General features: G+C 40.2%; 3 protein-coding genes across 4 annotated transcripts in view; 2 read left to right on the forward strand and 1 right to left on the reverse strand.

The window, feature by feature from the left end:
* The window catches only part of nptnb (neuroplastin b), a 32,402-nt gene extending 31,142 nt beyond the window's left edge, over positions 1 to 1,260 (forward strand). For both annotated transcript variants that reach the window (XM_088295677.1, XM_088295675.1), the window contains exon 9: positions 78 to 1,260. The gene's annotated coding sequence lies outside the window, so the exon portion shown is untranslated. The remainder of the gene's footprint in view (positions 1 to 77) is intronic.
* Positions 972 to 13,174, reverse strand: rec114 (REC114 meiotic recombination protein). The gene is made up of 6 exons (XM_088295681.1): positions 12,895 to 13,174; positions 9,768 to 9,857; positions 5,094 to 5,177; positions 4,686 to 4,859; positions 2,162 to 2,242; positions 972 to 1,623 (listed from the first exon to the last, which is right to left on the reverse strand). Exons 1-6 carry the CDS (start codon positions 12,979 to 12,981, stop codon positions 1,459 to 1,461), a joined length of 681 nt encoding a protein of 226 aa, XP_088151807.1. The 5' UTR covers positions 12,982 to 13,174; the 3' UTR covers positions 972 to 1,458.
* A 1,456-nt stretch (positions 13,175 to 14,630) lies between these two features.
* The window catches only part of hcn4 (hyperpolarization activated cyclic nucleotide-gated potassium channel 4), a 98,962-nt gene continuing 96,833 nt past the window's right edge, over positions 14,631 to 16,759 (forward strand). Inside the window, exon 1 of the mRNA XM_088296692.1 lies at positions 14,631 to 15,683. Within this exon, the coding sequence (XP_088152818.1) occupies positions 14,971 to 15,683 (713 nt within the window). The 5' untranslated portion in view covers positions 14,631 to 14,970. The remainder of the gene's footprint in view (positions 15,684 to 16,759) is intronic.

Consider the following 16,759-nt stretch of genomic DNA (forward strand, 5'->3'; position numbering starts at 1 on the left):
GATGGCGGGTGCTAAATATAGAACGCGCTGCCGAGGATTATCCGTGGTCATGCCTTCTCTTTATTTTCTCTTCCCAGATGAGATGGTGAAACTGCAAGTTTTTTGGCTACACGGCAGCGTCTGAGTTGCGGCCTATCTTGAGCGAGAGAAAAATAAATACAAGCATATCTGGTCTCTTTTTACAAGAAACAATATCAGCATAACACTGGCAGCAAAGAGCAAGCGGAGTGGGGGGACTTAAAGCATGCCTTGTCGCATGGAGATGTCAGGATGAGCAATTGTGACTACAAATCACTGCAGAGGTGTACGCATTCTTTTCCCGATGTGATGTTAATGTCTCCTTAATAGATTCGAATCATGGCCCTAAGATGAAACGACCCCCCCCAATTCCCGTCCCCTTTTGTATGACATATCATGTAAGTGCATGCAAAATAATTACGCAATAGGATACCCAGAATAGACATCTTCTGTTGTTATCCCTCGTGTGGCTTTCGTTTTGCATCCCCAAATTTTTTTATAGAGTCATCCTACTATAAATATGGATATACAATATATATATATATATATATATATATACATATATATATATTTGTATATATATATATATACTTTTTTCCTGTTGAACATTTGTACAGCATATCATGTTCATTTAATGTTTGATTTTGTGACGACAAGTCCACTTTTAATAGAACTTTTATCGTGAAGCAAGGGCTTCAGTGACTGGCAGTATGTAAAATTTAATGGAGAGTGAATACAGAACATGAATAATGTGTGTTTATCAAAGTAAATATCAATGGTATGTGTATAACCTTAATTTCCTTTTGAGAGTAACTTAGAGTGTCTTGTATATGTTGCAGTATGAGTGTTCAAATGATAGGAAATCTGTAATAAAAAAAAGATATTTTTTTTAATATTTCCTAATTTAATTCTTTTGTTTATTTATTTTTATTTTTATTTGACTATATAGCATGGCTATAATCCTATGCAAAATGTATTCTTGAATAGATTAAATGGAGGGCAGTTTGTTTTAATCAGTCAAGCTTTAATATCGTGGGATCCCTTGGACGCTGGCATAGCAACATTAACTGCTGTAGCTGCATGACTCCTCCTTTCAATACAATGTATGATGATGTGTGTTGCGGTGGGAAATGGACCTGAATTGATGTGAGAACAGAGGGACCAGAGTATATAGCCACGATCAAACATATGAAAAGACCAATATTTTTTTTCTGAATAAAAAAAGAAAAAAAAAAACCTTGAGTTTTGTTTAAGCCGTGTTAATCTAATCACAAACCTGAATTGTCCTAAGTGCTAATGTACAACCACATCGCTGTTGACATTGGCAGCGCAAAGCGAGTGAACTCCTACATAAGGAACGGCGTGGGAAAAACAGCAAACAAACACAAAAAGCGCAGCGCTGACTTGACCTCTTCTCTGCCTTCAGTTGTCAATGATGATTCACTCTTCGAGTATTTTCCTCAGCTCGCCTTCCACCTGCTCCACCAAAGCGGGGAAGCTGGGATCCAACAGACAAATGCGCACAAAGGCGTCCAGGTCGCTGGGTTCTGAAGATGCGTGACGGTACAGCCCAGGCAGCACCAGAGGCGTCTCTCCCAAGAGGTTCTATTGAAATTCAATCGCTTATATTAGTATAACAGGTGCCTATTTACATGTTGTAAAACTGACTTGCTTGAAACTTTTGATTTGAGGGATGTCTTTGCAAGCTTAGCCTCACCTCTAGAACTCGACATTACATTGATGTTGTACACTATAAACACTTCAAATGATAATTCATTAAGGATCGTGTTTGCGTATGTTTTGACAAAAGGGACTTATTTTAATATCTGTTACATATTTCTTTCTACTTGTGTTGAAGTGGATCCAAGGGAATGATGGAAAATAACATTTTCATAGCTTGTTAGTGGTAGCAGGAGAGAAATAAAGCAATTCCCACCAGGTAAAAAAAAAAAAAAGCAATATTTTTGAAAGTCATTGGCATTTTCTTTTTATAAAAGTGAAGGGGGGCTAGATTCAAATCAGAAAACTGATTTTCATGGATAGAAAAACATTTTTTTTTTTTTTTTAAGGCCACAACGCCCAGCGCACCCTATTTGACTATTAGTTGGCTAGTAGTTAGCTGACAACGACTTGTATCAAATACCTGGGCAAGACGCCTGATGGACAGTGATCCACAGACAACCTCTGGTTGGACTCCAGCCACTTCATCCTGCTGCGGACACGGCTTCAAACACAAAACAAAATGAGAAGGATGTGACCAGACGCAGCACAATGCTGCAGAAGTAGAGTCTAATCAATTGGCTTCATTACTAATTGAAAACTATCCCACTCTCGCCTCTCCTCTTCAAAGCTCTTTCCTCTGCGCTGGGAACTCCTTCGGTGTGTCTGTTCACCAAAAGGTCACAATCCACCCGGTTGGCATGATGCACACCTTTACTGTATGTCTCAGCCACTCCCATGGAATTAGCTCACAACCCAGCGTTAGATCAAAATAGAAAAATCTAAATCCAAAATAGAAACAAAATCTCCCCAAAGTCCTAAGGTGTCAATATGATCTTATTTTTAGCACTGGGTTTTGTAACATATCGCTATGGAATGGTCAGTATTTGTCATTAGTAAATAAAATATCTCAATAGAAGCTTCTGGATCACTTTCAATAAATATAATGTGGCAGTTAGACGAGCTGGTCAAGACCATACTGCATCAGCCAGGCAAGCCACTGGCAGCAATGTGACCTCTAAATATGACAATATTGCGAATAGCGCCATCTAGTGTCTGAGTCCAAGAATCTGACCTAGTTGAGACAATCCTCATAAATCAACTGTCAGATACGGTCTCCATAGTAATCACTCCAAGGGAGGCATGCAGTTTGCCGTCACTATTTCACTTTTTAAAAATCATTTTTCAAAAAAGTGATTACAAATGCATTCATCACAAAATGGATCTGATCGGAATTCTAATTAAATGCATCAAAAGCAAACCTAACTTAGTCTATCCCTAACTTAAGCTAAAACAGTAATGAAGTGATAATGATAGTAAATATTTGTATGAAAAAAAAAGACGTTGAGCCCATGAATACAGACACAAATACAAATGCAAATACAGTAGGTATGGGCGGAAATTGAGTGTGCCTTCTTGTACTGCACAACCACATATTCCTACTCGGGGAGGCGTTCATAACCTCAAAATATGTATTGTAAACTACCTAATGAGCAGTCTGAAGTAAGTGCAGTGGTGCCACTAAAGCAGAACACTTTAATAATTTGCCAGGCATTTTTTGGGGAAAAGATGCCTTAGAATGTCAAATATTTTAAAAATAATATTGCATGACTCATGAGAGCTAAGCGTCAAGGCATTAACTGTGTGGGTGTTTTGCTTCTTCACTTGGCTTTTTTTTTCTTCTTTTTTCTTGGAGGCAAGATAAGAAGAATATCCCTTTGAACGAAGCGGGCGCAGTAAAAGCTGTAAAGAGTCCAGCAATGTCCAAGTACTTTTGTCAAAGCTTTAAGAAACGTCATGTTTGTTGGAAATGATGGCCATTAGTCATGTGGAAGATGAAGAAGTCGTATTTCACAGGCCATTGTCCTTTAATGTGAACAAAGAACTCTCTGATTTGGATCTTCCGTGACTGTTGTGCATTCGAGATCATCTGTTTACAATGTTTGACAAGCAGGGGATCCTGGTCAAGTTGGAGATTGTTTTAGTGTGCATGATGTGAATGTCATACGTGAGCGGCACCAGGTTGTCCTGGTAGTTAACATGCCGGCCTCACAGTTCCGAAGCTTAGGATTCAAACCCGCTTGCATGCATTTTATAAGGGCGCCGTCTAAAAAGCATGCAACATTGAAAAGTTGAAAATTGTCCATAGTTTTGAAGTTGTTTATGACCCTTCCTCACAGAAGTTAATTACATTTTTAAAGAGTATTTTATTTTACAAATATGTTAATATTACTGACATTATTATGATTTTGTGTGCTGATTCCAAATCTGCCCTAGTTTTTTTTCCCCATCATTTTTTTAGAATATTAATAATATCACACAATAACGATACAATAATACGTGATGATATTAATAATATATTTACTGTAGTAATATTTATGAATGTTAAGGAAATTAAGTTTGTAATGTTATTATGCTTCAAAGCTTTGCTTACCGGTCAATAGAAGGTCACAAAAACATGGACGGGCTCAGTGGTTCGCATATTCAAATTGCTTTGCGGTGCTACAATAAAAAAAAACGCACGGGAGCAGGAAAGCTTTTAGCATTTCTCTGGGCCTTCTCACTGAGAGGTTCGGCGTACTGCTCCTCGCGACTGGAAAAGACAATCTTGTGCAGGCTTGTCTAGGAGTTTTACAGAAACTTCTCTGACAATGAATTAACAGCTGTTTAGGGTCTTCAACAGACATTCTTTTTTTTCTCAAATGTCATGGCTACAAGTTATAATACATGGTAAAATTCATATTGCGCAAGCTTTTGTAGGACAAACTTAACATAAAAAAATTACATTTCTCGAAAACCTGAAAAAAAAGTAAATTCATTATTTTAAATCAGCGTCAGAAATATTTAGGGCCACATATCTCCATCTCTGATTAAAATTTTCTGGTGACCAGTGTCATTGCAAAAATGTTATTTTATTTTTGAATTCAATAATTTGTAAAATAGGTCACCTGTGTCACCGGTGCAGGGACATCGGTGGGGGGCTGATTATTTGGCGGCAGGGCGTCGTCTAGAGTGTTGACAGGCAGATACTCCCGGAGCTTTTCTGCAGCACTTGAGCACTCTGTGATGGCCTGCGCCTTGTTCCTGCCGTCAAACTGCATCCTGATCACGCGGCCCGATCCCTGAGGACACACGTTCAATCTCGCCGCTGTCACTCCCAGCTGAGACGTGAATAATCTCTTTGTTATTTGTTTGTCGCCTTTTTGAATTCAGCATCTCATTAGAACTCAAACAAGGTTGTCGTGAGTTCTTTTTTTTTTTTTTTTTATAGAAAATAAGGTAAAAAAAATGTCATGCCCAATAACTGACAGGCATTAAAAAAAATTAAATATAGGAGCCACAGTCAAAATGCTCACCTTCACAGTATTGCGAAGCATCAGGTTGTCGGAATTCTGGTGGACTTTAAGAACATCGCTGGCATTTAGCAAAGGAATTGAATCCTGCAATGGCAAAAGGTCGAAATATATACTATATGGGACGACAAATGGCTGGATTAGATTTCTACTGTATCTAAGGCAAGAGTTTGATATTGCGTGATGTATGTACACATTGTCCATACACGCAATCAAAAATATATAAAATACACGTCATAGGCAGTCTGATGAAACCAAAATACAATTTCATTTGATGTGCTCCGGCAAAGTGATTACTGTTACTTAAGTTTGTCAGCAGGGGTCTCCATTTTCTCAGTTACACTCATAGTTGGCTCCAAACTGAAGTTTATTATGACAGTTAGGATTGTGAATACATTTATTTTGAGAGCTGTTAAACTATGGGCCTAGAAATGAGCACTTCTGCCTCACAGATCGGAGATTCTGGATTCAAATCTTGCCTTGGGCTCTTCCATGTGGAGTGTGCATGCTTGAGTGAGTTTCCTGCTGATACGCTTGCTTCCTCCCACAATCCAAAAACACACATTTGAGGTTCATTGAAGACGCAATATTGTCCATATGCCTGAGTGTAAACGTTTGTCTATATGTGCCATGCAATAGATCACATGGCGGCAAGCAGTGCAAGGTGTACCTCGCCTCTCACCCAAAATCAGCTCGACCCAACCCAAATGAGGACAAGCAAGCGCTATAGATCACGGATGGATGGTGGAATATTTTATCTTGGAAGAAACAAATACAAATATTTTTGTACCAGCCCAAATAATTCAGATCTGTTGAATGTAAAAATCGAAGTATACTTTTGAAAAAACATGAGATGACAAAGAGTGATAGAGACAGACAATGTAATGATTTACTATGTTGACAGTGCTAACACATGGTTCGAGGGTGCACTGAGGTGTTGGTTAAACTGTCGAATCAAATGAAATCTTTTATATAATTGTCACGTGCATTCCACCACGTTTCCTTCAAGGAGCATGGGGAAAATTAATTGTCGATTAAGGGATTCATTGTTTGTTTTTTTTTAAACAAGGCTCTAAACTCATGTAAGGATGCCAACATCCATGCATTTTCTTCAACACTTGCACTAATTAGGGTTGAGGGTGAGTTGGAGCCTACACCAGCTGGAGTCGCTGTATTGAGAAACCAAAGACCAAGTCCAAAAATCATAGGGTGCTGACAGACCTACACCGGACTTTCACCAATCAGATCAAATGAAATCACAAAAAGAGCCTTTTACCATCTGAAAAACACATCCAGGCAAAGGTTTGCATGCTGCAAGTAGACCAGGAGAAACGTATCCATGCTTTTATTTCCAGTAGACTTGATTATTGTACCGGTTTTCTCAATGGACTCACACAAAAGAGCATCAAAAAGCTGCAGTTTGAGTTCTGACCACAAAAACAGAGATCAGAATTTGTTACTCCGGTCCTAAAGGCTTTATACTGGCTCCCAATTAGCTGTAGAATAGATTTTTTAAAATTCTGTTACTGGTCTATAAATCGCTGAATGACTTAGGTCCTGAATACTGATTGAAGTAATGCTGATTGGATAAAAACCCAGTTGGGCTCTTGGGTCTGACGACTCAGATCAGTTAGTAGAGCCCAGAGTTCAAAGTTAACACGGTGAAGCCTCAGTCAGCTGTTATGCTGCATACAAATAGAATTAACTGCCAAACTAATAAAGTGAAGTCAGCCTCGGGTGTAAATGCTTTTAGAACCAAGTTAAAAACTTTCTTAATGTGTTGAAATGGTGTCAATGTACGTTCTGGTAATCTGTTTTGCTTCTGAATGTAGTTAGCTGTTGTGTTTGTAAATGTTTCTACGTGTTGTGTCTTTGTTTGTGCAAAGCACATTGATTTGGCCTGTATGTGAAACGTGCTATATGAATTAAAATGCCTTGCCTGGCCTAAACATCTGTAGTTGTGAATGTGCGTATGAATGTCTGACGACCTGGTCAAGGTGTACACCGCATCTCGCTCAATGTCAGCTGTGATAGGATCCGGTTCACCAGAGCCCCTAATATGGGCTTGCACTAAAAATAATATTGATGTTTCAAGACACCATTAATCAACAATCTCTTCATCACAAATTAAAATTAATTGATTAAAATACCACCCCTTGTAAAAAGTAAACTTTGTCACTTTTGTAGAGTTCCTGAGTCGAGCCACCTGAAAAGGCTGCCCTGATTTTATTCTGCTGACGAGATGTCTACAGCAGGTGCTGTGAAGGCCTTAACTAACATCACACTATTCTTTCAAATACAGAAAATGCCAGGTCACAGCATCTTTTCCCGCCGAGCCTTATCGTGTGGCCTGTAGGCCCTCCTAAGCTGACCATATTTGAAACTTCCCTGAGCGCTTACAGCACCAATCTATAATACAACGCTCTATCTTCCTGGGCAAAAGCTGGTCGCAGTCTGGCCTGAATATCAGGCTGACTGCTGAACGTGAAATCTGTGACTCAAGACGATTTACTTATTATGTTTATCGTCTACAAGGCAGCTATATTTGAAATTCTAAACACAATGATCAGAGACATGCAGTGGGACTTCTAAGGTCTGAAAATAAAATTCCAAACACAGGTCAATCATTTGAGTTGTTCAAATAAAAAAATTAAAAAAGTCCCTTCAAAAAGAATGCAAATACACTGGAACAGATGTAGATACGATTTAATAAAAGAACAGGGAATGTTTCAATAAAAATCCTAAAATTCACTGTCACACAGTTCTAGAACAATACAACCATTTTCTTTAGCCAATAGCAGGGCACATATAGACAGACGAGTGTTTTAAGAGCAAGCCAGCGGATCTGGAGAAAAGCCACACAGGAACGGGAAGAACAAGAAGACTCCACTCAGAAAAGCCGAGCTGAGATTTGATCCTGAACTTCACAACTATGAAGTAGATAAGCAAAGCACTACTCAATTACCGTGCTGTGAACCTTTTCTATGTGCAACATGTGCCTTGGCTCAAGAAAGGCTGGGAAATACTGCTTTGGAAGCTCTCTTAGCTAAAGTCTCATGTGACTTTTCAACATTTGACTTTAGCGTTCTAGACTCTATTTTACTACTATCTTAATAAACCAAAACTATGATGATTCAGCCCTTTTATTAATGCCAGAAAATAGTCAACATATGACAAAAAATATCATTGAGATTATTGTTCAATCTTGCTGTAATTTAGTTGCAGATAATAAACTCACATATCTCTCAACCAGGCTCATCATTTGGAAACCGACATTACTAATGAATTGCAAATATATTAAATGTTGCAATCTATAATAATGTGAGCAATCTACAGATTAATAACAAGTGTGGCACACTCTAAATTGCCAGAATCGCAAGCATGACATTTGCAGATGCAGCCAAGTCGTAATTTATTTTGTGAATTACAGAGCAGAGAGTGGAGGTATATGTGGCAAGCAGTTTCATGGATGAGCACGTTCCACAGTTAAACGTGTGCATGTGGCACATCAGAATTAATTGCAGCACTGCGCCAGATTTGAGTATGGCGATGCTCATGTACTCAGGAAACCCAGATTAACATCCAAAGAAGTGATGAGCAGACGGAAACTTTCAACCCCCTCCTTTTTTTTTTGTTTCACCGCTAACTGGCTCTGGGAGTCCTCCCTCAAGACACAGGAGGGATTTAAAACTCTTTAGTCCCTCCTGACACAGAGCAATCTTAAAACAATTAAACAAACAAGGCCCGCCTGGGATTATAACCTTGTTAGCATTTCTGAAACGTGTTCTCGATGGCGCGATACACAAGTAGTTTGAAAATGCATGTTGGTTTGCGCAAGGTCAACACAAAGTAAGTGGCGGCAATCTATCTCTAAGATTGTGCATACTTTGAGAACTGAACTGGGATCAGCAAAGTTGTCCGGTTTTCTGGTCGAGACGCATTGCCCCCCCCCCCTCAAAAGGTTTTAGAGAAAGTAAAGTAGACAAAAAAACTGCCTTGGCACAGAAAGCTAGATCTTCCATGACAAAGTAGATGAGAAGAACAGAAAAAAAAGGGGGAAACAAAAGCACTTTGGAAAATTTATACAGAATTTACGCAGCAGTGCCCGCCTACTTTACCCGTCACCCCCACTTGTGTCGTGGATCCCTAAAAACTTTTTTAAATGTATTTTGTTTCATTGTAACTATTTTGTATTAAGAAATACTACTGCTCAGTAGTTCTGTATCACCCAGACTTGAAAATCTAAAGAAACAATGACATGATCTTGCTTAAGTGACGGGAATCTAACAAACTATCATGGCCGCAAAATTCCAAGCATATGTGTGCGTGCTTGTGATAGCAATGTGCATCCGTGACAACGGGAAAGATCCAGAAGAGAATTTTAATCTGTGGACAAGTGTGTAAAGCAACAGCAACATCAGAAGAATTTAGGGGCCAATTCCGATATTTGACAGAATAAAATTCTGTCAGACAATTAATCGGCTGATTTTCGGTCACTAAACGCTTAGAACAATTAAGATATGAATTAAAAGAAGAACATTTGACTGTTTTACAATACTTTACCATACAGAGAAAAATCAAGCTATGTTTTTTTTTTTTTGTTTGGGGGGGGGATTGAATAACATTATTTTGTCTTACATGGTGATGTGTTAATGTGCATCATAAACAATCTCTTACCAAGCATTCCTGTCCCTGCAAGACCATCAAGTATCCAGAGTCCACGATTGTGGCGATAATTTCAGGCCCATTCTTTTTTGCTTCAAATATCTGGAGAGGTAAAAAACAGATGTAGTCTTAAAAATACATATTAAGAAAAAAATGTTTAATTGTGAATCATCGTCAACAAAAAGACTGCTGCCGCTGATCCTTTCTCACCAATGGATATGATATAATTTCAACATTTGGGCATCGACATAATATACTAAGCAAACCTCGGCTATTGGGCAGTTGATGAGCGAATATGGGCCTTGTGTCCCTTGTGTATTTTGACGGAATAATGTCAGAGACCTTTCGTCAAGACATCTGGGAAGTACACGGGATGTCTCCTTTGAGATGATGTTACATTTTTTTTAAACTCTTAATATTATCCGTGGTTGAATTGTTTTCACACTGATTTCAACGACAATGAATGGATTATTTCCAAGGAGGAAGAATTGTTTTGATAGCCATACTAATCAGAGGTTACCTGTAATCGTAGTTACATAATCCCTATGTCGAATACACACATGCACATGTACGCGAACGCGCACACACCGCAATGTTGATACTTTGCGTCCCACGGCAGCGTAAGTGTGTCAGTAAATAATTGGACGAGTAACCACAGTCTCTTTTTTTTTTAGGTCCCGCTATTATGATGCATTTTTGGCTTGCTGTCACCCTGTGATAGCTTGCCAAGCGATTGAGTAAAAATCATTTTCATTGTTCCTCATGACAGGCACGAGGAAGGAAAAAAAATCTTACGAGTCAAGGCAGGATATTCCCTATATTTAATGGCCTCATTACATACGTGACGAGAGTCTACATTCAGTCAGCCAATCTGTCAGGAAATGACTCATGTATTTAATATCAGATAGCATCATAATTATATCAGTATTACGGTGCCGTATTAAATGACATGTTCTTAAAGTCACACGGTGGCGGGCCGCGCATTTCTCACGTAGGCCTTCAGTGAAGTCCGACTTAGTCCGACTTGAAAAAGTACCCCTCATAATGTCATTATTTATGACACCACTGATGGAGAAATAATAAACAGACACAAACTTACGCACTACTGGGAGGTGGACGACTGCAGTTTTACGAGAGCTAGCTTCCATTGTGGGTTGAAAAAGCAAGAATATATTTTAAATTTTCTAACAGTCGCAGGGTAAACCTGTCTGGTGTGTATTTGTTGATTCCACAGCGCCGCCCTCTCACAAGTGAGTATCAAATCACAGGGCACGTTCGTCACCTTCAACGTGAGGCCTGCGAGAAGCCTTACTATCACCAACTTGTGATCTGATTGGCTATTGCAACTGCCTGTTCACTCAAACAGCACAGACACCTGCATCACTTTGAAGGCATACTATGAAATCTGTTGGGCAACACAAGATAGCTAAAATCTAATTGGATTAAAAACTCTCCCCTAAAAATATAACACTGGGATATAATATGACATGAATGTGAAGAATTATATATTATATATGTATATCGAAAATGAGATGAAATTTTCTCATAACTATGATAATTATTCCTTGATTGTTAGGCCAGCAGAGAAGGCCTTAAAGGCCGTGAAGGCCCACCACTGAAGCCATATATATTTTAATATAAGTAACATTCTAATTTTTTTGCGCCATGGGTGTCGTGCTGCTTTTTTACCAACCGAGATTTCACATTATAACATTTAAGATTGGAATTATCCATGTCAGAACATAGCACCTAATGTAAATTTTAGGCCCAGGCAAAATTTCCAAGATTGAATTTAGGATTGCCGATATGGTGTTAAAATCAAAAATCTGAATTTTTCACAAAATCCACTTTGAGATTTTGAATGATGTTTTCCTTTTTACTAAAAGAAAACACAAATATCAACTTTTTTTTCTTTCAACTTCTGGGATTTGCGTCATTTCTCCTGATATTAAACAAGCATTGAAGCTGCTTTTCCCAGGAAGTTTCCCCCGCCAGCCAGCATTGACTTGCATCAGCTTCCACAAAAATAATATAAATAACTTTTTTTTTCATACCATTAAAATAATCATTTGGGGTGAAAACAAACATCTGTCAAAACATGTATGCTAATGCAATCTGACTCTTAAAATAAATAAAATGTTTAAATGTTGAATTGTTTAAATCAACCATCAAACTGAATAGCTCTGTTGGTGCAGAAGCTTGTCAAAGAGGAACAACAGCTACGTATTTGTGATGTGGTGGCACATTCTTCGAGTCAAATGTTTCGAAAATATGGAACAACAACTGCCGACGTGATTGATTTCATGATCGCTCTCCCCCGCACTCCTTTATTGTCATATGGAAAACATGGAGAAAATGATTCCCTTTTATGCTGTCTGTTTCTTAAGAGGTATTAAAGTCGGCAGCCGCTTTTCGTCGGAAGAAGTCTCGATATGGCAACACACACTCTGTGTAAACCAGCACCTCGCAGTTCACAGCCGTGTTGTTAGTGTCGGCAGTGCACATACGCCGGGATTTGCTTTTAGCTACAGAAGGCACCAAAAAAAATGGACTCAAAAAATCATCCAGAAAAATACATTGATTGACAGCTCAGACCCATCAGAACATAATCTAACGCACTGGGAAATCATGAATCTTTCAGTAATCACCTTTGACCTCTGTGAATTAACTTTTCAATTTACATACAGTACCCCAATCAATATGTATATTAATATTAAATGTATCAGAACCAACAATGATAATTAAACCAAGAGCACGAGACTTAACAATACACTATGACAGCTATCTGTTATTGTTGAAATCTTTTTTTGTTGTTGCTGTTAGGATATTTTTTTAAAGTGAAGCATGAGCTTGATGTCATGAAAGTGCGCCTAGAGTAGTGACTAGAAAAGCTGACACACCTGGAGTTAAGGTAGCAGTTTGAATTTTATATATATATATATATATATATATATATATATATATATATATATATATATATATATATATATATATAAAGAGAAAGAGAGAGAGAGAGAGAGAGAATAATGTAAAAGCATATAATCATTGTAGAACACAACTCGCTGTAACCTTTGTGAGCAAAAGTGAGACAAACGCTAGCAAGACAGCGAGACACTTAGAGGGGTTAATCGACACTTACTTTCCAAGATTGCCTCTTGTCGGTTTTACCCGAGCGTGGAATAAGTCGTCCATAACGTTTCAACTTCCAATTCACACTAGTGGCCATTTTAATTCAATAATTAATGTTGTTATTTTAATGTCTTGTTGGGTGGTTCGGTAAACCACAATTGTGACTGTCTCAGTGTGATCGTTGAGTGAGTACTAATAAAGTTGGGAACTTTTGTTTAGAAAAAAACGCGTGGTAACGTAACGTTTTACTTAAAATATTTTTATGTAACATACTTCATTTACACAGACAATATGAATTGTTATTTAGTTCATTATATATCTTAACAGTTGTAATAAAATTCTTGCACCGAAACGTAGATAGGGACGTCGGATTCATTTCCGGGTTTTTGTCACGGAGTCTTGTTCACTTGTTGCTAGGCAGGATTCGCCAGGCACCCTCGCGTGACCTTGGCTTCTGCAAATAATATCCCTTTCATTTATTAATCAATTATTAATTTAACCTGGAAAAAGTGTCTGCTTTGATGTAATTCTCCAATATTTGTATTCTGTTTTTAGTTTATGTAGATGTTGAAATATTACACGTGTCAAATGTGTCCTGTTTTCATGCCTTTGTCACCATTTTGACATTCTAAATCAAACAATTTACACTAACGGTGAATATTTGTTTATGTTTTGGTTGGCTTTTTGGTGCCTAATGTATTCATATATTTCATTACAACCGTACATCCATTCATTTTTGGTGGATCACCCTGAAGTGATTGCCAGCCAATCGCAGGTTGTTGTTGTTTTTTTCCTCTCTCTCCAGAGATTGTCGAGATGGAATAGTGAAAACTACGTGCCTACGTTCCCCTTGGGCGTTGTGAGTATTCAACTTCCTGTTGCTGAACCACGACGTTCCCAGATCTGCATATTTGACCGACAGGGAATACGCTTTACACACAATGGATAGGAACAAACAACAGTAAACTAAAATGTTTTACAGTATATGTAGTTAGATTTTAATAAAATAATGTGTAAGGACGCAACGAAAGGGCGTATAATTGTGTCTTAATGGTAATAATTTTGATGGAAACATGCCTTAAGTTTTCCATAAAGTTGACCATTCAGACAGTCACGTGAGATTTCAGCTCAGCTGTCATTTCTGTAACAATTTGCCTCACGAAATCCAGTGAGTCTATTTTTCGGGCAGGTATCTATCCCGCTGTACAGTATAACCTTGGCCCGTTTGCAATCAGCTTAACTCACAAATGATGTATCCATAATTGCACACAATTATAGCTATTGCGCTCAATTACAGAATCAATTCCTTGTCAGCACCCCATTCCATTCAGCCCGCTTTCAACTGCATGAAACATGTTGTAATGTTTCTTTTAATATGCGCCACGCAGGGTTCAAACAATGACCTACCTGTAGCCCCCCACCTCCTCTCCCTCCTCGCGTTTTAAGAATGGGAAGCACATTTCCCCTTTAAACAAGATGGGCTGAGCCCTCCTCGCTCCTATGGCAACCCAACCAGATCATGCATATTCACACGTTCACCTAAACGCTCCTCGGCCGCACCGGATGCATTGGGGTGATGTCAGCGCGTGAGCCCCGTGGAACGCCGTGTGCGTGTTTCCCATCATGATTGTCGCCTCGACGACGCCTCGGCGAGAGGAGCGAGTGTGCTGCTGACCCCTCCATCCATCCCGCCTCCCCACCTCCTCCTCTTGCATCCGCCGGCGCGTCTCTCACATGTCAGGCAAAGGTGACTTTCAGGCAGTTTCCCCCCCACTTTTGCGCGCCATGCAGGCAGAGATGAGGCGCAAAGATGTGAGAGGTGGCCGAACGGACCGCCCAGGCTGTGCGTGAGGAGGACGCACGCGAGCTGCCAGGTATAGTCAAATCGTCATTTAAAGGGAGCCCAAAGATGTGCGGTTTATTTCATTAAGAGCCACCACCATCACCGTCCTCGGAAGCGGCAAGGCGAGTGTGTCATGTGTTGCAGGATTTCAGGGATCGCTCACAAGGAGATCAGAAGCACCACGCGGTGCAGCTCGGTTTGCCCAACAAATCTAGATTTGGTCCATTTTCGCTCCATGTCATAATGGACAGGTTGCATTCGTCCATGCGTAAACGGCTCTACAGTTTGCCCCAGCACATTGGACACAAACCGTCCATCATGGGCGAAGGAGAAGACGCGGACAAGGACACGCGGAGGAAGAGCATCCGGATGAAGCCGCTGCCGTCGCCCACCTCCGGGGGAAGCTGCCGAGGTATCGGGGAGACCAAAAGCGGCGAGTCGCTCATCATGGAGACCGACATCGGGAGACCGATCAAGACCAGTTCCAACGGAGACTGCCGGAGGTTCCGGGGCAGCCTCTCGTCCATCACCAGCCGCCATGTGCACGACTCGGACTCGGCAGAGGAGAGGCGCCTCATCACCGAGGGGGACGTCACTCCGAGCGAGGAGAGCCCCTGCGGAGCGATCGGCGAGGGCGCCCCGGAGCAAGGCGCGCAAGGGGCCGGTGGAGGTGGCTCTTCCACCGGCGGCGGCGGCGGCGACGGCGCACCTCCGAGCGAGTCCCAAGCGGACACCCAGTCCGGGTTCATAAAGTTGGATGGAATCGATCAGATCCTGCCTGACGATGAGCGCTTGTACCAGGCAGGCTTCATGCACCGTCAGTTCGGGGCCATGCTCCAGCCGGGTGTCAACAAGTTCTCCCTCAGGATGTTTGGAAGCGAGAAGGCGGTGGAGCGGGAACAGGAGCGGGTTAAATCCGCCGGATTTTGGATTATTCACCCCTACAGTGATTTCAGGTAAATAGAATGCTCCGTATGCCTCCTTGCTCTTTTGACTCTTTTAGAATAGATCATCAACCTTTTGTGCGATCAGGGGACATTTGTCACCATTTAAGGTTTATATGAAAAATCATGCAGATAAATATTTCATATTATATACAATATTATATCACATAAACTAGTATTATTTGCCTCACTATTCTGAGGTTGATGGTTCAAATCCAGGCTGTGGCCTTCTTGTGTTGAGTTTGCATGTTCTTCCATGAGTGCTCGAGCTTTGTCGCCTCTTCAAAAAAAAAAAAAAAGAAAGTAGGTAAATTGATGACTAATTTGTCCATAGGTGGAAATGTGAGTCAAGAGTGTGCCCAACCTCTCACCCAAAATCTGGTGATATCCAGCTCACTCACAATTAGTTAGGATGGATGTACGTATTTTTAGAGCGATCACTCTGAGGTTTTCTTTCCGTATATTGTCATATCAGCTAAAATGCTCTCCCTGGCCGTATATGGCCCACTTGCCCAAGGTTTTCCACCGGTGGCCAGTATGGCGCACGCTGCTTCTCTTGATTCACTTTCTTCCCTTTTTATGTCTGGAAACAACATGAAAAATAGTGCTCTTTCCCCGTCATCGCATAAGAAACCTTCTCTCTCACTCTTTTGGGATGCTCGAGAGGCCTGTGGTTTTGTAGCTCAACCCGTGGATAACACAGCCTTTACCAGACAGGGAATTTACTCAAATGCGCACACTTGGAAACGACACTTGAAGCCTAATGTTTGTTTCTATCCGATGGTTCTGATATAATGTTATGTTTGGTATAGCAACAAAGCCCGTGTGTTACATTTAGTTTTTAAAAGAGGTCAAATGGACCACGTACGGTTGATTATAAGGCACATTGAATTAGGATCAAGTGTAGCCGTCTTCTTTTTATATTCTGCAGATTCCTTAGTGCCCTTGAATTTGTTATTGGCCATATGCATCTTGATTCATGGCCACATGGAGCCGGTGAACAGCTTGGCCAGACTGAATTTAAAGGTCCCATTTCATCATGCTTGTAAGGCTTTTGTAATGCAACTATTTGCACTTGAACATCATCC

This window comes from Idiotropiscis lumnitzeri, chromosome 5 (genome assembly GCF_059441095.1).
Source record: "Idiotropiscis lumnitzeri isolate Australia: NSW breed Sydney's pygmy pipehorse chromosome 5, RoL_Ilum_1.0, whole genome shotgun sequence".
Lineage (NCBI taxonomy): Eukaryota > Metazoa > Chordata > Actinopteri > Syngnathiformes > Syngnathidae > Idiotropiscis > Idiotropiscis lumnitzeri.